This window comes from Neodiprion lecontei, chromosome 1, assembly GCF_021901455.1.
Source record: "Neodiprion lecontei isolate iyNeoLeco1 chromosome 1, iyNeoLeco1.1, whole genome shotgun sequence".
NCBI classification, from domain to species: Eukaryota; Metazoa; Arthropoda; class Insecta; order Hymenoptera; family Diprionidae; genus Neodiprion; species Neodiprion lecontei.
The window spans coordinates 4870448-4891799 of record NC_060260.1 but is presented as its reverse complement, the minus strand read 5'-3'; the positions used below and the strand labels follow the sequence as shown (position 1 = coordinate 4891799).

The window sequence follows — 21352 nt, the reverse complement described above, 5'->3', positions numbered from 1 at the left end:
TTGTTTGGTTGCCTGTATTTAATGGTCTTGTCTCTCGGTTCTTTTTTCTCTCTTTTTTCCTCATTTTTTTTTTATCCTCTTTCTTTTTCTTTTTCACTTCTCACACAGTTAATAACCGGAATACGCAGCGTGCTTCCGCGTTTGATCCCCTCTTATTGATTGTGATCGCGGTTGCTATAATTAGACATTCCATGTGCAATGTTTTCTTTTATTTTCCAAAGTTTCTTGTCAATGCCCCTGATCTTTCAACCGTTACACCAACAAAGCGGCAAGGAGATTTTCCATATGTACGGACAATTGGATTGACTCTAACACGTTCGATATCCCTAATAATCCAATCTTTCATTTGCACAAAGTATTATATTATTTAGTATTGTTCTGTTTTATATATCACACTATCTAATCCCCCGAAATTTTCCGTAAGAGAAAGTGATTTTTTTATCCGAAAAGTTTGATTACGAGTGAAAATCGTTGTGCGTGCGATGTCTTAATTGTTGTACATACTTTGAATGTAGTGTAATACTTACTTGGGTGGACAATGAGTCGTCGAGCAAGTGTTCTTTGTTACAAACGAGGGTTTGGACTCTGAGAGCTGGTAGCGAGTCGAGTGATACCTGAATCGCGGAAACGCAAGCTTATATACCCGATCACCCTGAGTCTGCTCTGAGTCTCTGTCCTGGACCACCCTCCTTGAACAAGGGGAACCCCCTGTGACGCTGGCTTTCATCCTAATTCGGTTTCCTAGATTTCCTGCAGCACTTGTCGAAACGACGACGCGACAATACGCGACAAGACGCGACGCGGAAGTATCCGCGACACGGACAGCGTGGAATCTTTCTCTGAAGGAATTCTTTCGGTGATACACGTAAATCTGTCATTGAGATTAATTCACCGACCATTGCGAAGGAACTTTACACGGCACACGCTACGCACTGCCCGATCGCACTGATCATATCGCTTGTCTGTAATGCGTAAATGCTGCTTGTTGACTGGCTGGCTGAAACAACATTTATAAGTTATTCTTAATTAATTATCTCGAACCGCCAGGCGAATACCAGTTGTCATCTTTCGAACAAGCCACCGGTACGAAAACAGGAAGCGAAACTGTGCACCGGATTTTATACCACGGATTATCCACACATGGAATTAGACTCGAAATAAATTAGCCAAATTTGAGGCGAGGGTTACACATGACGTAAATAGTCGTGAAAATTACTCATCGCGCGACATGATAGTAATTAATTAATTAATATATAATATATAATAGTTAATAATTAATTAATAATTAACTTCCAACAATTTATTTTCCGCACTTTTTTACTTATTACAATACCGCTCATCGCAAAAAGAACTTTTCAAGCATGGCATCGTTAAACGTCACCGTTATGCTTAGAGCACGCGTGAACGTTTTTCATTCGTGGTTTTTTTTTTTTTTTTGTACATATATTGCTCCAAGTCAAGTATATTTATCATTGAAGTAAGATGTTGTAAATACTAATTGCTTTACAGTTTAAAACAAAGATCACTTAAATATCTTAGAATATCAATTTTTACGTGCGGTTCCACTCTACATTAATTAAGACTGTGAACGTCTCATTTTTACTTCATTATAATTAAAATTAGTCAACGAACTTGCGAGTCTGGTTATTCCAAACTCGTGACAACAGTACCGTAAATCTTAACATTATTTACGTCTTTTCTTTTTTCTTCGGACCACTGTATTCAAGTGTCCAGTAATTTTTGTACATCGCCGGCATTTTTCCCTCCTCCTTTGCCTTTGCGGCGACTTTATCATCGAGCCTAGAGACGTCATCTTTCCGGTCAAGAATAGTGCCCAGAGTTTCGTAAACTTCACGGAGCGATTCGTCGCTCGGTTCATCGTCGGCCTTGATCCCAGATTTTTTCTTCTTCTCGAGGAAATCCGCTACGCCTTTGTTGTCGTTGTCCGACCATTGCCCGTAGTACGCATCGTCCTCAACCTTGGCAGGCTCGGATCCATTCCGTTCATCTCCAGTCCCAAACATTCTCTCATAGGTTTTATCATGCGCGTAAGGATCCTCGCGAAGATCGTCGCTTTTGACTACGGACGACGAGGCGGGAAGTCGTTCTTCCTCATCCTCGTCTTCGTAGTATCCGGCAAACGGAGTATCGGTCGTAGAGGAACTAAAGACTCGGTCAAACTCCTCGAAGAAATTCGGAGGGACTACCGTGGCATCCTGTCCAGCACTTTTCTCCTCGCTTTTCCCATCCTTGTTTCGAATTCCCTCGCTCTCCTCGATCACCGGAATTTTAAGAAGTTCGAAATCCTTGTCCCAGGCCTTACTCGCGTCCCGTTTCACCTGCTCGTTGTTCCCGCGGACTTCGACTCGTCTGCTGCCCTGGTGCTCGTTCACGTCTCCTCTTGTCTTGTTCTGCTTGTAAGCGGCCGCTGTTTCCCTCTCGATTTCTTTAAATAACTCTTCAAGATTGAACGGCTTCTTGTAGTCCTCAATGTCGAACCGCAACGTCTCGAAGTCGAACGCATCCTCCTGAGGCTCGGAGTTACGTAGCTCATCCTTGGCTGTCGAATCTTCATCGTCCTCTTCCTCTTGTCGCAGCCCTGCGTTATCGTCCCCTTCTTCGTCCGTTTCTTCTCTTACTTCCTCCTGTTCCTCCTGTTCCTCCGCCTCCATCTGCACCTCGTCGCTATCCCCGACGTCGTCATCGAGAACAATGATTTGCGGCATCCTCGGTCGCTGCTCGATGACAGCCGGTGCTTCCGGATCAACGACGTCCGCCTCTTCGTTCGGGTACTCGACGTACCTCTCCTTCGCCACCCTTCGGTCATCCTTGTCGAGGCTCTGCTCTCGCTGATCGGTGTAATCGGGCACTTCGACGTAGGGTATCATGTCCGGATTGTAGGGAGGTATATCGGCGGGATAACCGTTTGCGTCTTTGGGCGCGTCGGCCGCTCCATCCTGCACGCCCTTCTGATGATCCTGAAGGTTTATGTAGGTCTGATTCTTCGCGTTTTCGTCGACCAACGCCGCCTCCTTGGGAGGCTCGACGGTCTCGTCGACTTGAACAATCGGGGTCCCGGTCGTCGTTCGCACGACGTCAGCATCGGGTATCGGCTGGCCGTTTCTGTAATACTGCCGGGAGCGTTTCGGCTCCTTTTCTGGAGACGGAGGCGGCAAATTCAAGTCCGAAATCTCGCTCGCCGCGGTATCGTTGCACACCTTGAAGACGGGGGTGTAGCCGGATTTCCTGGACTTCTTTTTTCCCGCTATTCCTCCGACGAGATTTTCCCCCCCGTCAGCGGTGACCTGGCGCTTAGACCTGCGAAGGGGAATCCGGCTGCTCTGCGTCCCTTCGTCGTAACGATTGCGCGACAGAATTTCCATTATCCTGAAAATGTTCTCTGGATCGGTTTGCTCAACTTTCTTCACGGTCGTTTTAGGCAGCTTGATAGGAGCCTTGATAGGACTTCTGGGTAAATCGTTGAGCAGGGTTCTCAAAGATTGAGGTTTCTCTTCGGGGATATCTTTCATCGGGGAAATTGATACCTCTGACTTCTCAAAGAAGTAGCCTGCCTCTGGCACGGCGTAAATCTGGGTCGATCGCTGCATCATCAGCCACGGTGAACCAATAGATTTTTTATCGGGTTTCGGTTTTGGTTTAGTTTCCGGGGTGACTGAAGTGGCGGATATTTTTGACGGGCGGAGGCCGGCTAATCCTAGAATCTTGGCGACCGTTACCGACGTCTTTTTAGGCTTTGACACCAAGTTATTCTTGCTTTCAGACGCCTTAGGCATCCTGGCGTAAACCAAGGGCGGCATTGGTTTAGGTACAGGCATGACGAAAGGTCCAGGAAAGTTCTGAAAATAATACGAGATACCCACGATAGATTTAATAATCTGTAAATCCTAAGGTTACGAATACATCACGCCTGAAAGCGTTGGTATATTTACACAGTGCTACAAAATGTAAAGCTCATTTACTTTGACTATTTATTGGTACTTTCTCGATTTACCATAGATATTGGAAAAACCATCCCCGTCAACGTACAGCAATTTACAATCAAATTTCTACGTTACCGTGCACAAATACAAATTTTGGATGTCTATTATTTACAAGCAAAATAGAAATCTGGAATAATGTAATACTCACCGAGCTATTTTTTAAGACAGTTTACACGATATTTGGCACTGCACACGCTTAAAATTCTGCACGTTCTCAGGTCGTTCTCAAACATTCTTCCAAGTAACTACGTGGATACAAAATATTTTTGGAAATGTGAATGTGTGTTAAGATTGGTCTGAATAGATAAAACTTGCGCTCAGAAATTTCTCACGCATCGGAGCGTCAGGTTGAGAAGCAGCCTGTCTGCATGTGGTAAAAGTCACGCCCGTATATTTCATCCTTGTAGAGATCGACACGTACGGTCGCTTCCTATTGCAAAATGGACCTCGAACAGAGTCGGAAAGTGAACGGAGGAGGTGAGAGAAGGTAGGAAGCTGATCGGTAAAGGGAAAAAGAATGGCTTGAGAAAATGCGCGGACAATTGATAATCGATCAATCGATCGATCAATCAATCAATCAATCAATCAATCAATCAATCAATCAATGAATCAGCTAATCAATCGTGCATTGTGCAATTATATACATACATATATGTGCTGATGCATGTATATTGAATGTACGATATTTTACACTTATACGCAATACACTTACAAAGTGAATTCCATACTTTATTCTTTCGACGATGGTAAATTATTATGTGTATGTATGTACAAAATCGCGCGTATTAAATAATATCATTAAACAATATCGCGCAATACATATACATATATATATATATATTTACATTACATACTACGATATACGCCTACAATACATAAATACCGGTGTATTCAATCGTGGGTATATAATAAAATAAATCAACTATATATAAATACTTGATGCAGGCGGGTGCGGATTGTGGGTAACTCAATCGGATGGGTGCAGGTTTTGTATACACATTTCGTACGCACGTAATAATATATTCCAGTACGCAGTATACGTTTACATACATACCATTCGTAGTTCTACCTATACATAATATGTGTACATAGATTTATTTATGAGGCAATGATTAGCTTATTGATAATACGAGATTTTTTCCCACCTCAGAGTAACACGTCAATTTTCTTTAAATTATCAGTATAACGTAAGTCTGGCATAGAAATAAACACTTATGCCATATGCTGCGCCGTTTTCGACCAAATTTTATACTTTCTATTGTATTTACCGACGTTCTCTATTTGTTGAGCGCAAAGGCATCGGTCAGCATGAATCCTCAAAGCTACTGATTATGCAGATTGTAAATATCGAAGCGAAGTGAAAGTAAAAGAGCCGTGTCGAGAGAAGAATATTAATTGAAAGTAATGACTCGCGGTTTACCAGATACCCTGTTTAAAGTACAAATAGGTCGTCATGTTTACGTCAGTATCGAAACTACACATTTTTGCTAGAGATTTAGTCTTTCAGGCTCAGTCCCGATATTGCAATTAATAATTGATTATATAAACATAATCAAAAGTAAACATTGGTTATGTTTGTGGTCAGAGAAATATATATATATATATATATAATGTATATTGCGTGCAGTGCAGGCGTGCGGCGCTGATGGTGCGTGATGTTCGTGTGTATTTGGCGAAGTTTGATAGTAATCCATTGGTCAAGGGAAATTTATAAACGAAAATGAAAAAAAAAAAAAAATAACCATAGGTTCACTCTTGGGTGAGCAAAGTTTCTAGATAAGAGGCGATGCTGTTTACGTTTGCAAAGAAGATTTGTGAGATGACATTTTCTCCGTGGTTTGACGGTGTTGGAAATGAGAGCACCGAATCACTGGCAGGTAATTGAAACGATTGTTTCTCCATCGATAATTGCTACAGTATGTAAAAACAATAAGAATATTCCTAGTTAATTCCTTACACAGTGTCAAGATTAAATCTTTCGCAAAATCCGACAATTTTAGCTAACAGTGAGAAACAGAAATAGTAGTAAAGAAGAGAAGAGAGTCCAGCTATTTACTTGATGCAGAAAAGATAATAAGTTTCGTGATAACAGGTGTCGTAATACATTAAGCAGGTAAAAAAGTTTGATTATTACTATTTAGGTGAAACTATGAAGAAAAAAAAAATGAACATAACAATGAGTAAATTGAATGTTAATAAAGTGTAAAAAAAAATTTGATAAAATTGGACACACTTAATAATTATTTATAGCGAAATCGAGATGAAAATAACTACAAGGCGAATCCGAGAAGCAATAAGGGTATGCTAGCATTTTTGCTAACCCTATGCAAACCGTTAAAATTTTTTACTATTGCAGTAACATTCCTCTAATAGAAATACCAAAATTAAAAACTGAAAAGTTCGAAAAAGTTCTGTTGAAACAATAATTGAATTGTTTAACATAAAACGGAGGAATAAAATTATAAATGGAGAATAAAGATAAAGGGTAATTGTTCGACTTGGATGTTTGAGTAATGATGGGAAATTGCCCGCGGTCAAAAGTGACAACGAAACCAATAACACTATGAACTAATGTAAGTTCTAAAAACTAATTTCTATTTTCTACCCACACTCTTACAGGATGCTGAGGTGTACCTTTCATATCTACTTGCCCAGGTGCGAATACTGCTCGGCAATATTACTCACGTATTGGGCGGCGTGCGCCGTTGGCGGTGACGGAAACTCGGCCCATTTGCTAAAATCGATGCTAGGTAAAATGCCACTTCGACAAGGAACCCTTGGATTTCTAAAATCAAAAACCGTGAGGTAAAAGACAAGAAAAGCGAAGTTAGGCAGTTCGGTTTATAATAGATTTACTTACATTTCGTGATCGGGAAGAACCATTGGATAAATTTGTATCGTATCGATAAGATCCGTGTTGTCACAAATAAGTCTCGCCATTCTGGATTTCCGAATTTCAGTGAGTTGTTCTGAGGAAAATAAAACGATGAAGATTGAAAAATTTCAATTCAAAATTTCATATCAATCTCTTATCCTGAATTTACTGCAACGTTTCATTAAAATCCATATTGATTATTGTCAAGAATTATGGATAAAGATATCGTAGTTATTGTTGATACTAAAAACTGATAATTTTTTCTATTCGCTAGGGTTTTTTTTCTGATAATTCGTATGAATTTATTCAAAATTATGGCTTACCAGGAGTGAAAGAAGACGGCTGATTCGGCAGTTCGTACCAAAAGCGATCCCCGCGTCTCGAGTAGCTGAATTGCGTTGCAATAATGCAAGCGAAAGTGGGACCCAACATGCTACCTGGAAGTGGTCTCTCAGAGACACCACCGGACCATAAATCGACGTCAGAGGGATGCCTAAAATGATGGACATTTTTATTTTTATAGATGCACAACGCCTATTCAACGATTCTTTTTTTAATAAATAAACATATACTAACTGAAATATCGAGCTGTATCGCCTGATGGTCTCGTTTGGCATGGATCCGAAGAGTTCTTCAAAAGTGTCAGCACCGGGAAGTCCGCAGAATTTTCTGTCGAAAAAAAAAGAAACAATTTATCAGGTATAAATCGAACGAAACCCAGTCTCTTTTTCACGTCAAATATGGATAGGTATATTATTCCTGGTTACCTGAACTCCATGTAGCTAGGAAGTCCGAATTCTCGACCACGCTGCATATTGAACGACACTAAATCCATACCGAATTTCGCGCCGACTTTTTTGAACAGATGATTGGTGACCTGAAGAAACAAGGCAAAAAAAAAGAGGAGGGTAAAATCGGAATCGAAACTTTAATACGCGGGGATTCCAACTTGACGCCAATACTGACCTCCTGGGTGATAGAATCGTCCATAGCCTGAGCGACCTGATTCATCAGACCCATAAAATATTCATCCAAGACCCCAGCGCGGTACAGATCGTAGGGTCTTCTGATAAGATCGGAGAGCCGTTTGGACGCTGAAAGAAAATTAGGGAAATAATTTCTTCATCCGTTGCTTCGACGTTGATCAATATTTTTGACGCGTTACCACACGGTCGTCCCAAATACCGAGTGCCGATACGTACCGATGAACTTGTGAGCTTTGCTCCACCTTTCAACGGCCGTCGGGAGCAACGAATGACCAAATCTGTAGGCTGCGGCTGCGAACGCATCCAAGACCCCCGGGTTTACACTCGGGTCGTAGCCGTCCCAGTATCCCTGCATTTCGAAATGAAACAGCAAAGGTTTAGCTGTGGTTTGTGAATGACAGAATAAACTAGAGAGCAATGTTGCACGGAATCAACACCCCGTCAAAAGAATCGAATCTGTTTCGATAAAAGAAAGTCCTATACCGGCATTCCAACTCCCCCATAAATAAGAGGTAAACTGGAGCATACGCAAGGTGTTTGGCATTGATTGTCAGTCATTCTAGCCGTAGGCATTTCAAGCCACATGATAATATATAGGGAAGGGGTGGAGCCGAACGAGTGTACGTGTAGTCGGTATGTTATACGCGTTAAGAAAGCAGAAATTGCGTAATAAGTAAAACGTATGGTTGTAAAATTACGTCTTTCTCAAGCAGGAGGCCAAACTTCTCCATGACCTCCTTTCCGAGCAAAATTGGGAGAAATTCGTTATAGGTGACGTGCTGGATCTCAGCAATTACGATACGTCTTGCCTCCTGGAATATCGTCTCGTCGTCCCAATGAGGATTAACCTGGGCCAGGGCGTTGGCTGCCCGGTTGTGCTCTCTGGCCAGCAGCGTGTGCATGCAGGTCAGTACCAGCTGCTCGTTGACCCGAATCTCACCTGCGAAATGCGAAAAATCCAACTCAACAAGTTAGCTACATTCACGGCTTTTATATTTAATTTTTTGATAAGCTGCGCCACCGTTTTCGAAAGATCAAAGTTTCTCCCTCACCACCTCCTTGATTTTCAGCGAAGATACTTCTATCAATTACTGACTATACTCTACATCGTTACATTTGTCTTGGATGTCAGTTAAAACTTCGAAGAACAAGAAAGACACTAAAAAAAAAAAATACAGACGACGAAAAGAATTAATTAATTATCCTAAGGGCCCAGTTGAAAATAAATATACATAAATAAATAATTATCATACCGACCGTGATATAGGTCCGAAATATATGCAAAGATTAAGATAAAATTAACGATATTCCGACGATCATGGAATTATAATTCGAAGGGAAAATTGACGAAAAGTTGTAGTAATACGAACGATCGATAACGGGGACAATCCCTATAAATGATAAGAAATTGTTACAGCGTAACGTATGTAACGTACCTGGGGGACGTGCTTTAGTGTGTATAAAGAACAGTTCGAAATTCTTCTTACAAGTAATGAACTTCTCACGTGACTAGTTGCGATTAGAAAGTTATCCATAGTGGTAGTAAATATTTGTAGAGATAACTTCTTAGTTAGTTGACCAATGTTCTAGAAATAACCGGATCGGTTGCTTACGCGACTGAACGTGTATTATGCATACATGCGATTATTAATTTACACAGGATAATCAACCGTCGCTGTCCATTATTATCTCGTTCTTGACTATAAACGAAACAAGGTTTAACGATCGATTATACCTACGGAGCGCTACGGACGAACCACGATTGTTAAGCAACCGCTTCAAATCAGGGTGGGAAGTTAAACGGAGGAAACTTACCGGCCTCGAAGCAGTACATGGAACGGTTTGGCCTGGTGCAACCTTCATCAGGAATGTCGAGCTTCAGGGGCAGCAAATCTTTAAGTCCGTATTCAGAGAACACGGGGTTCATACGTAACAGTCCGCCATATCCGGTCCGCAGTTTTCTACCGAAGAAAAACTTTTCATTTGATTGTATCATTTCAACGTTTGTTACAACTCTCGGAACGTCGGGTGGTTGTTATTCACAGATACGGTATCACCTGATAAGAATCGGAATAAAAAGTTGAACTGATCTTTAAAAACCGTTGGCCCGACGTATTACGCATAATATCCCAGTCACACCCACGACATCGTGAATTTCGTAATGTTTACTGTTTCTGGGTCAACAGAACCGATAATTCGTTGACACCTTGGTGTAACTTGATCGATTGAGTTAACCTTGATAGCCCTTTTTTCTATATCCCTTGTCGCAATTAAAAGTTGTACACACCTGCGTTACGATATCCTTGACGACATTGATGGTGCAATTGCGTTACACGTTCACGTCCGCTCACACGAATGTCGGGAAAGACGTTATATTCAATGGGAACGCATCGAAGATACGTTTGGTCAAGTGATATTTACCTCGCAAAAGCGTCCGACACTCCGTAAACCGTGTTGCCGTCGAGGACCCCGGTGAGGAGGTTGAACTGGACGCGAGAACCGAGGCGACATCCGGGTCGAGGCGCTGGGAAACCTCGAACAAAGTCCATGCAGCGTACCCCGAACAGTCTGTAGAAGTAATCGTCCTCCGGTATCAGGATCTCGTTGCAGTAAGGATTTTTCAGGTGCGGCGGCCTGTGGCAGCACTCCTCGGGATCATTTCGGTTCAGCAAGTCTGTGTAGGTAACACGGGATTAAAATCTAGTTGACGATATTTCTTTCCTCTTTATTTTCATCGTTCATGTACAAAGTTTGTTCTTTGCAAAGTTCAATAGAATCTGCGAAATCAACTTTCACGCAATCATCATTATATTACCTACGGATATAACGTACATTCGGAGATTGGTGAAGGACCTGGGAATGAAAGGACTGCAACGTGAGATCATTGCACCGAGTCAATAAACTCGCACTTTCTCTTGCAATTAGGGTATAATTTTTAGGAGTGACCATTGTGACGATCACTCTCTCAATTTTTTAACGGCACGGTGCAAGTACAACGGTATCGTGTTATTTGAAAGGGCGCGGGATGAAACCACCGTAAATGAACCGTTGAAACAGACCACAACCACGGTATAGCGAATGAGCGTGATTGTAAGCACATCGAAGCGTTCATTCACCGATGTCTTTGCGGCCTGTTCAGAAAACAACAATTGTCATGAGAATATCGATGCGCAACAATCAGAGAAAAAGAATGAGAAAGTTTGGAGTTAGCATTACCGGACAATACTTTGGGTGGATACGTCGCAAAGCGAAACGGCGTATAAGTTTCGTGCTTCGAACATATTCATGGGCACGTTTGACGAATCAGCTGTAAAATGTCGTGACAGCCCGAGGACCAAATAAGAGATAGCTAATTTATACGAAGGTACTTACCTAACGGTGTGGCGGTCAAAGTGTAGTCGTGATCCATAAACTGGCCCCAAGCGATGACCATGACAGTACCGGCATGGTCGTGATAACCTTCGTCAGGGTGCATGGTGCGAGAAACGACACGAGCCAAAGGTAGCTGATTTCCGGTGACAGATATTCTGGGCGAGTTTATGCCGTCGGAATACCTCGGAGGCAGAAGTCTACGGCGAAGGCCAACGAAGGTCTTTATTAAGGCAGGTATTTCAAAATGATCAAACACCTCGCAGTCGGTGCCGTTTGCTGCCGCCGAGGCAGAGGTGAACGTCCGTCAAGAGTCCCGCTCGAGAGGATGCGGATTAGCGTTTAAATCTCTCTCGGGCGTGTCATTAATCTTGTTTATAAAAATGAAAACTATACTAAGCGGAAGGAAACGTTTCGGTTACCTTGAGAACGGCGTCATGGTTGCCCCCCACGTTGGGTTTTCCAGATTCGTGCAAAGTCCGTCGTATCGCCGATATTTTCCTGGACGGCACTCGACGTTGCTCAGGAACGCTGGGCAGACTTCGCGAATCAAGGTTTTCGACGTATCGATGAGCGGAAGACCCTTTTCGATGTCGTCGTAAGTTAGTCCGTATCTAAACGCGTGGAATGTTTTACTATTTTTCATCTTCGCCCTCCTTCCCATCGACATTCGCAGAGATTGAACCGAATACAAAACTATTGGCATTAGCTTGAAATACTTGACACTAAAGGTCCAAAAATTTTACTATCAATTTCAGAAGTTTACGACTGGTTTAACGACAATCCTTGCGGATCTCCTGTTATTGGACACTTTCTAAACGAGAACCTTTTTTCAAGCTCAACTGGTCAGGTATCAAACATTCAGGTCCTGAATATTACACTCTGCGATAACTTGAAACAATATTCTTATCGGAGAATTGCTGCTAAACAATGTCAGACGTACTTTTGCGCGAGGTTTGTAGAGATGTCCAAAAGGAGCTCGCCGACCGTGGCCAAGTCTTCTCCGCGCCATGTTTCGGTGTTGGGCTGAGCAACGTCTGTACAACGCAACACAACAGACACATGTAAGTCAAAGATTGAAAAAATAACTTCGTTATGAAATATGGTGTAAGGTATATTCGTTTAAACGGAGGGATGATTTCAAATGTTGGTAAAAACCACGCAAAGAAATCCATAAACCTAGAACAAGTAATCTCGTATAGCGGCAGAGCGTTTGTGACAGGTTCGGTTAATTTCATCCTGTAATTTCGCACGCCTTTTCGAACTGCATAAATGTACAAATACCGGTAGAATATTTGGGGCGAAATGCAAAGAGAAACCGGAATATAGGGTGAAAGCGAGGCAGGATGACGAAGCGTACTTTTGTTGAAATAAATTAGTAAATCGCGGTCACGGGTTTTTCCTCACTTATTATACAGAAGGCAATCTTACGCGGGGTAATTAGATTAGTTGTGGCCTATATTGTCTGCACTTATTGCGAATTATCATGATGGATTATTTTCTTCCCCCCTCGAGATTGCCTTATATAATTTACGAAGCTTTTAGATAATCAGTAAGTAATAGCGGGTAAACATAAATCGTAACCGTTAATGAACTGTTAGTTTTTTCTATTCCTAACATAGAACTCGCAGGGAATGAATCTATTATATGTAACTTCAGATTCTTACATACTCAAGAATTACAAACTTTACGAGATAATTTCGTAACAGCTAACAAGCCCAAAAAGATTATACGTCAAAATACTGCTCATGCTTTGAATCATCTCGAATTTTTCTATTCGAAAATTGGACAATATAAGTTGACGCCGAAGGTTGTCGGTATAAAGTAAAGGACTTTGGCCTGTTTAGAAATCGGTGAAAATTAGTTTCTCGTGCGAGTAAATGAACGCAAAGTTTGACCAGACTGTTGAAAAAATGGTTCTCCATTCTCATTCATATCAGTGTCGAGATATGCCTAATGTAAACCAATTTAATTCAGCAACTATGAGCGTGTCGCTGACGTTAACTAGCACTTACCGACCTATTTGTGGTCCGTAAACAAAGTGGTCGACCTCACTCGCGGTGCTTGCATTAAGTATTGAGAAATCGTAGTGTAACGAACGGGTATTTTTGCGCCGATAAACATACGTATTCACCTGCACTAGCCCGTAGGCTGCAGGTCGACTCTGCTTTGAGAGGATCAAACAAGCTGCGGCGATACCTCCTTGCGTATTTGTCTCTAATTAACCATCGATACATTCTGTATCGACCGCGCCGCTAAGTGCCTAATTGTCAACCACATTATCTCGTTATTGAGGATAAATTTTTTAGCCCAACGTGACATTTTCTGCCAATGCCTTTCACGTCGGACTGTCACTTGCTACATGATATACTCGACAACTGGTCCCGCCTATTGATATACGCGGAAAATTTATCCCAATTACGATACGCAACGCATCGATTTCATCGACAATATTCTTCACCAATGCAGAACGCGGTACGGAAAAAAGTAAAAGGAAATAAAAACTTACTGATGCGTTTGCGAGCTTCGATGTAAGCGTGGTTCACGGCGTCGTAAGTGATGCACGTCTGACTTCCGGCAGAAGGCGGGCTGTAAAACGAAAGAAGCAAATGTTAGTCGAAAAATGGATAGAAGAAATTTCCGTCAAAGTACGTGGGCCGGTACACGTCGTAAAATACGAAGGTATGATAATACAATGGGCGGATGATCGGACGTTGAACAGCAAATATTTTGCAAGGACGTCAACGGCGGCGCGTTGCTGGATGAGAGATAAATGGTAGAAACTAAGTAAGGTTGCATAGGAATGCCGCGTGCGTTGGCCTGCGGTTCTATTTACGCGAGGCGAGCATTACACTTGGGTTGCGTAAAAGGTGTTGTGCGAATTGCGAAGGCTCTGTACCTGAGGAGGTAATACAAGATGCCGCATGCCAGTGAGAAAAGCGATCTAGGTAAGGATCAGCGCCGGCATATCTGGTTTCTGGAACGCAGACAAGGCGTTTCGCGACGTCGGCACGTCACTCACTCAGTCAGTCAGTCAGTTAGTCGCGGTAACTTTGTGTAGTGGGTATAGTTTTCGGTTTCCAGTCACCGCTGAAAGGGTGTTGCACCACTTCCAAGTGGCCAAAGGCCTCGCCTCGGGGTCTCGAAGATGAATGATTCGGTGGTAAACGAGAGGGAAGAGATCGAAGAATGAAGGAAATACAAAGAAAGAGAGTGAGCGATGAAATAAATCGCTACTGTCCGATTAGCCGACACGTATTGTGCGGGTAGACGTTATAGCCCTAGGTCCGAAGTTTAACAGGTGAAAAAACTTGCATCCGTTGACTGGAAACGAGATAATCTAACACTAAATACCATCAGAGTCAGAACTTGTGTTATGAAATATTTAACAGCTGTCTTGTAAAACGGCTACGGCACGTCGCTCTCGATCATTAGCTCGATCTCGGCATCGCTTCGAACACAGCTAATGACACGCGTAAGAAGGGCAGGATTGAAGTGAAAAATTGGTTATTAAAATCTTGACACCGTCTTTCAGCTCCGCGATCAAATAACGCCAGTGATAATCAATATTTGCATCACGACGAAAGGTTGTTGGTCGACTCGTAATGATTGGATCAATTTCCATGTCCCGATCATACCCGTGCAACTTTGGCGTTAGGCGTAACGTGATTGAATAGAGTAAATGCCTGTGGCAGATTTTACCGCGAGAGATAATTGACGAAATGAATTAAGCTAAAAGGCTGGAAATTATATCCAACGTTAGACCGATAGAGGGTCGGATTGATTGTTGAGGCAAAGATTGGCCTGACAATCAGTCAGTTCAAGTCAGTCAGGTGTAATTTAGCACTAAATCTTGGCCCCCGAGAGTATCTCCCGAAGCGATATATCCGCTGCTCGATTACTCTATTCGGCTTCCCTTTTCCAGCCAATAAATTTCACGAGTTCTTTACGTCAAGCTTGGAAGTAAGTAAGTATATCATGCCAGTCGTTCATTACGGAATAGCGGCTTATACTCGGTACCGAACTCCACTCGACCGTTGATCATTCATTATATAATCACCCGTGCACTCTTGTACGAGTCTCGGGGGTATCCGTACGTCCAATTTACACTTCACCCGCAATACCTCCGCGTCCTTGGAGAAGCGGAGGTCGTTCCAAGGGCCTGGATGCGAAGTATCAAGGGAAGAAGAATAACCAAGGAAGACGGACAGCCGTGCAATTATTCGGTGATCTTTCGAGGCGAGAAAAGGGGTCAGTGCATATGACCTTGCCTTAATTCGTTCAGGTAGTTAGGCAGCCGAACGTATCTGCTGCTGGACGACCGTGTGGGTAAATGTAGAAATGCAATTGTACCGTACAGAGATGATTTTGCCCGGTTAGAGATAAAACTTGGTCCAGATGTACTCGACGATTTCGACACAATTTCGGCCTTCGACGTGACGGCGGTTTTGCCGGGTTAGAAAGTTCATTTATTAAGTCAGACTTATTTAACCATTCGCACGTGTGCGGGTACGGCTCGGATACATTATATTGTACCCACTGTATATATAACATATATGTGTGTGTGTGTGTATGTGTGTATATATATATTATATATTATATATTATATATTATATATATATATATATATAATATACCCGTTAGAAATGCAAACGCGGGCGTAACAATAATTATGCGTTTAAGAATGACAGGCTCTATTTTCCCCGCATACAGACACGTCATAATACGCACAACGGGTATGTGTTACGATATTACATCGTTGCGAGAGTACAAGCGATTACATATTTTCATTCAAAGATAAAGCAGCAACACCGACCGACCCAACGTTACGTAGAGATTTGGAACGCCGGCGACGCTGGCGAATATCGAGCGTGCATGTATGTAGCTGCGTTCCTTGCCGAGGTGCGGCGGAACATGTTCATTCCTCTCGAGTCCGGCTCCATTATTTCGTATCCTCGAGGCATCGATAAAAGCAGTTTTGCCGCGGTTGCACGCGATATGAGATACGAGATCTGGTCAGGGAGTAGACGACGTGTCGTTAATCGTCGGTAGTCGATACCGACCAATGAGATCCAGCTGTCGAGCCGAAAAGCCCGAGGAGTACAAGCTCTTGAGCAACATTTTCACGCGTCATTCGCGTCACCGATTCGACGTTCAGCCGGGCATTATTCGGGGTGGTTGCACACGTCGGCTCGGGAGTAGATGATACACGGTACAATGTGTAATAAACGCAACCTAGGCTACGGGTACTTATCGCACGCTATGCATCGCGGAGAAAGTGCTCACATGATAGCTTTCGTGCGGTGCGATAATAATTGCGAATTAATTAACCGTTGCCTCATCGCTCACGCGCTCGCCCTGCGAATCCGAACAAGCGTATTCCCACGTAAGTGTAATATTTAATTATATCCCTATTCGCGAATCCCACAACTCCAAGGTACGAATTAAAACTATATCATACTCACAATGTACCGCGCAGCAGGTTGTAGGTGTAATCGAAGGCGCTCGATCTTCCGGGACCGTCGAGAACCAGGGCGCATTCATCGCCGATTGTTGAGTAAGCGTCGATCGGCTGATACTGGATTCCCGAACACCTTAGATCCGCTCCGAAAATCGTCACTGCCGCAATCAGAACCGCGGCTAACCGCGTCCGCGGTATCGGTGATCTGAAATCACAGGAACGAAATCATTATCGCGCGAATCGTCCGCTGAAAAGCAAAAATAACTACGCATCCTAATAGCATTCTCTGCACCTCCCGAGGCTCGTTACGCAGGCGCGTTTTACGAGCCCGGATTGCGCCAACCGAACGAACGGATGGACGACTGACGACCGGAGGATTATTGCCTTTCGAGTCCGGATGCTTCGGCCGATGTATCGACAAGTTCAGCAAATCCGTTCACTCGATGACCACTCGCAGACACCTAACAGCGTGCCGAATCGGCTGTAATACTTTTGCTCCGTTCCGCTTAAGCGATCGAAAAACGAGCTTATTATACATAATATTATAGGCCATAAATTGCTGCTGTTGCGAAATGCGCGATAGCGTACAATTTATACGATCTCTGTCCGGACAGAGATGAATCATACCAGTGACACGCATTGTTCGTTCTTCGCGTCCTACACGGTATATAGTTGCTATGCTAATCAATCAAGATCATTGGTTTCTTTCTGCCGGATGATTGATTCCTTCGTGTGCGTTTCGTTGCAAGTATCCGACATTGTTCCTCGTTGATAAACTTGTACGGAACTTGATGACCAAGTCCAAGAAATACGACATGCGTGCAAAAAAATAAATAAATAAAAATAAAAATAAACAAAAGACACAACATTCTCCGCTTAAACGACGGTGAATAAAAGTGGCAGAAACGTGGGTTAACCACAAGTGGGTGAGGTGCCGTCGTAAATTGAAGTAGTTTTGACACGAGCAACCATATATTATACAATCTCGTAGTCGATTGGACGAAAGCAGGGCATAGTTATGTCGCGTGAAACGCGAGTTCGAAACATGGAAATAGGCTCGATGCGAGGTTCGTAGTACGGGGGAAACCGCGAGCACGTGTCCCGAGCAGCCCGTGGGCAGACAGACTGACGGTAGGTTTTAGCATATAGCGAGTGATCGGTATTGGGAGCTTACTTATCGTGCGGTTCGCTAACGATTATGCGAAAATGGTATTAGGTGCAATAAGGTTGAATACGGCTATGATAATGAAAGATTTGATCGTTAACCATACCCGATATGTGTTTACGTATCGCGAGACTGGAAAATAAATATATTTATACCTATGTCTGTACGCGCATGGTCCATTATGTGGTTTCGATACGTATCTTGGTAGCGGCGGCGGTAGAACTCGACGTTGTAACGATTGGTTGGCACATAAACTAGTTCGCGGGCTGCGCTTATACATATAAAACCAATTAAACGGACCTCGGATAACTTTCGAACAATACGCAACTGCAGTTTCACAGTTTAATGAGGTTTTGAGTAAGCCAAGAGTACTCCGAGCCAGGGATCATTAAGGCGTTATATTGCCTGTTTAAGGACAGGGGAGTGCGGTGGCCGAATATTCGCTGCATACAACCTGCAATCAATTTGCAAAGGACTCGCGGAGGTGTCGCAATTGCTGGTTTACGCTCAGCCGTAATACGCTATTCTTCAAATTACTTAAACTGCGGTTGTCACCGGGTTTATGGAAAGTCAATTGAGACGTTGTCCGGTTAGCGGCTACTGCAGTTACATGATTTTACGCTTTCGGGACCCTCGCGTTTTCCGGCTGACCGCAGACAGGCTGCTGCCTTCGTCAATGGTCGCCGCGTGCAATTTTTCGCAAAACCACTTAACTTAACTGCGAAGCCCGCCTGATTGTACAATTTACACCGAGGCATGTTTTTATGTTCTTTCTTTTATTTCTGATAACGATCTCAGAAACGAGGCATGACCGATACTCCCACGAATAAACGATCGGTCATGTCTATCCAGCTGTGAAATATATATATATATACCGTAATAATATCTATCTGGGTATCGATGTAACGCTAAAATCATATCCAGACAATTAGATCGACTGTCTGCGCAAGGCGGAGGGGGGCTGAAATCACCGAACCGAATCAATTGAAGCGTGATAAAGATCCAGCTTGAGAAGGGGGAAAGTTGAAACCGAAGACGCGATGAATTTCTTTTCAAATAAATCCCACGATTGAAAAGTAAAGAGCGTCTTTCAAGGCCCGTTGAATTCTCCGGATGTTATACCGATCCTCGAGACGCGTTGCGTCATTGCAATGCAGCCGATGACGTCAGCTCTGAAAATCTCTCCGCTCCTGAGGTATATCTTTTCTTTTATTTATTAAATTTCCACTCATTTTATACATTTTTATGTTTCCCTAGTGCTCGCTGAACGTCTCGACTTACCCGCGACCCGACACGCGTCACGACATCACGAGATGAATAAATTTCAAGCTAAAAGGCGCGTATTCCGCAAACGTCCCAACAAAATCATGTCAACGGTATGGCGACTTCCTTTCTATTCAACGGTTCTTTATTCTGGCTACTTGTACATGCATGTGGACATTCTGATTTGTTCTCTAGCGCGCGTTTCGTATTCGTTCGTCGATATTTTCAACCGGAGTAAGTTTCTGAAAACGACGTTGCAAAGTAAAAAAGTTCCATTTGCCTACTTTACATTGGTCAAGAATGCACGATAAATTTCGTCAGAATATGATACTCGAAATCGAGAGGTAATCGGAGTAGACATGACGTAGAATTTTGATCTCCGATAAGAAAAGGTCCTTGATTTGTCCAACCGTTCAGCCGATGTGTCCGAACTGGCAATATCCCGGCTTTTGCAATCCGTTCGGAAAGCTGGTTCGGCAAAAACGCGAGAGGACTGTACAACCAACGGTATCCTTAGAAATGTGCGATATTGGGTTACACGGTGCGTGCCCGTATCGAATTTTGCGGAAGACGATTTTCACTTTTGACACTTAATACGGACGGCGATAGTCACATTGCGCTCAAGGTGTGCATGGATCCGTGTAACGTCAGTCCTGCGAGCATCGGATCTCCTACGCGAGTCCGTTTTACTCGTGCGTACCCGGAGGGAAGAAAGAAGGAAAGAAAGAAAGGTGTATGAGAGTGAAATATGACGGGTGATAGAAGGCGATGCCTAACTTCCGAATCATCGCAATTGCCTCGGTGTCAGCCTCCTTTCAAACATCCCGAAGACATCAAGAACCGTTGTCCTCGTTTTATTGTTACCTAAATCTAACCGCCTGCGGCGAACGTCAAGACGAGCACAGTAATCACGGGATGATCCAAATAAAACGAGATATTTTATACTTTCTCAGAGCCGGTTAAACGCCCCTTTCACTTTCCGTGGAGGCTTCAACCGCGTCGGTGTGTGTATAAATAATATTCGCGTGTACATTTTAATAACTAGCAATTACAAGTATCACCGTAGACCGCGCGAAATTTCGGAAAATTCCGCCGACCACCTTTACCTCTCTAACGCGATTCGGAAAAACAATAAAATGTAAAAAATTCGATTCCACGTCTGTTTCCTCACCTGCGAATCATTCTGCCTGCATTTGCTCGCGTTTCGCGAATATTCTCAGTAACGGTATCACGTCGATGTTAAAATCGTGCTCAGTAATTGATACCGACAATGAGAGACTCCGATCGAAGTCTGGAGCCACCACGACACCACACACTGACAAAATACCACGATTTTCTTACGACTGCGATATATTGCGACCAAGTGACTTCCCGAAGTGTGCAAGGAGCAGCCTGCACGGTAACACAGTCGGCTAACTCTGCCTGGTGATAATGTTCGACTGTTTAATGCCAAAGAGTATGTTCTAGCGGCTGGTGGTCAACGTAGTTCTTTAACGGGGACGCCGTCCCCTTACCGAGCCAAGACTCCAGGGTGGGATGCGAAAGCTCCCCAAAAGTAGGGGCACGGTGGGGGGGAGAACGCCACTCGATTTGTACCTGGAGGACGACTGGCTGCTCGACTATTTAGACTCTCTGTAACTCTGTACCCAACGATGCAGTGTTTGGCTTGCAGAGAAGAAGTTTCTTGCGTACGCCTCGACGGATCGACTTTCCTTTCTATGGTCTTGTACTTGCTTCGTACGTCTGCTGCCCTAGATTCCCTTTTCTTCTTTCCAACTCGTCACGTATTCCAACGACACCGCGAGAATTCTCCTCATTTACATTCGATCAAATGTACAAAATTTCCAGCACGACGAAAAACTTTTCACGTCCCTTCTGACGTGGACTCTTAATCATGCAGTCTCCTTCGTCGTTTTGTTACATATGATAACAATTCTACAGTACGCAGGTACCTTACAGCTGATTGTGGATCTCAGAGACCCAATGAATTTATAAGAAAATCGGATGAATGGAGGGAATCAAGACAATTTCAATGTTTGAAAATTGAAAACAAAAATACATACAACGATGCTAGATTTGATAATCGTGCGATTAACTTTTTTACATTCGCACGATTCGTGACCGTATGAGGATTTCCAAGATTGAATGTACACTGACCGGTTCTCTCGGTCGATCGCTTCACGGGAGGGAATAGTGAAAAATTGGAAAACGGAAGTAGGAAACGAACAACGC

At 43.3% G+C, this 21352-nt stretch overlaps 1 protein-coding gene across 1 annotated transcript; it reads right to left on the bottom strand.

Moving 5' to 3' along the window:
• Nucleotides 1-1285: 1285 nt before the first annotated feature.
• Nucleotides 1286-21111, bottom strand: LOC107226351. Its single transcript, XM_015667142.2, has 17 exons — nucleotides 20292-21111; nucleotides 16697-16897; nucleotides 13741-13820; nucleotides 12175-12268; nucleotides 11654-11845; nucleotides 11235-11431; nucleotides 10284-10536; nucleotides 9678-9823; nucleotides 8561-8802; nucleotides 8079-8211; nucleotides 7843-7970; nucleotides 7644-7753; nucleotides 7453-7545; nucleotides 7200-7369; nucleotides 6862-6970; nucleotides 6687-6786; nucleotides 1286-3857 (listed from the first exon to the last, which is right to left on the bottom strand). The coding sequence occupies exons 1-17, from the start codon at nucleotides 20300-20302 to the stop codon at nucleotides 1689-1691; spliced, it is 4428 nt and encodes a 1475-aa protein (XP_015522628.2). The 5' UTR covers nucleotides 20303-21111; the 3' UTR covers nucleotides 1286-1688.
• Nucleotides 21112-21352: the final 241 nt, after the last annotated feature.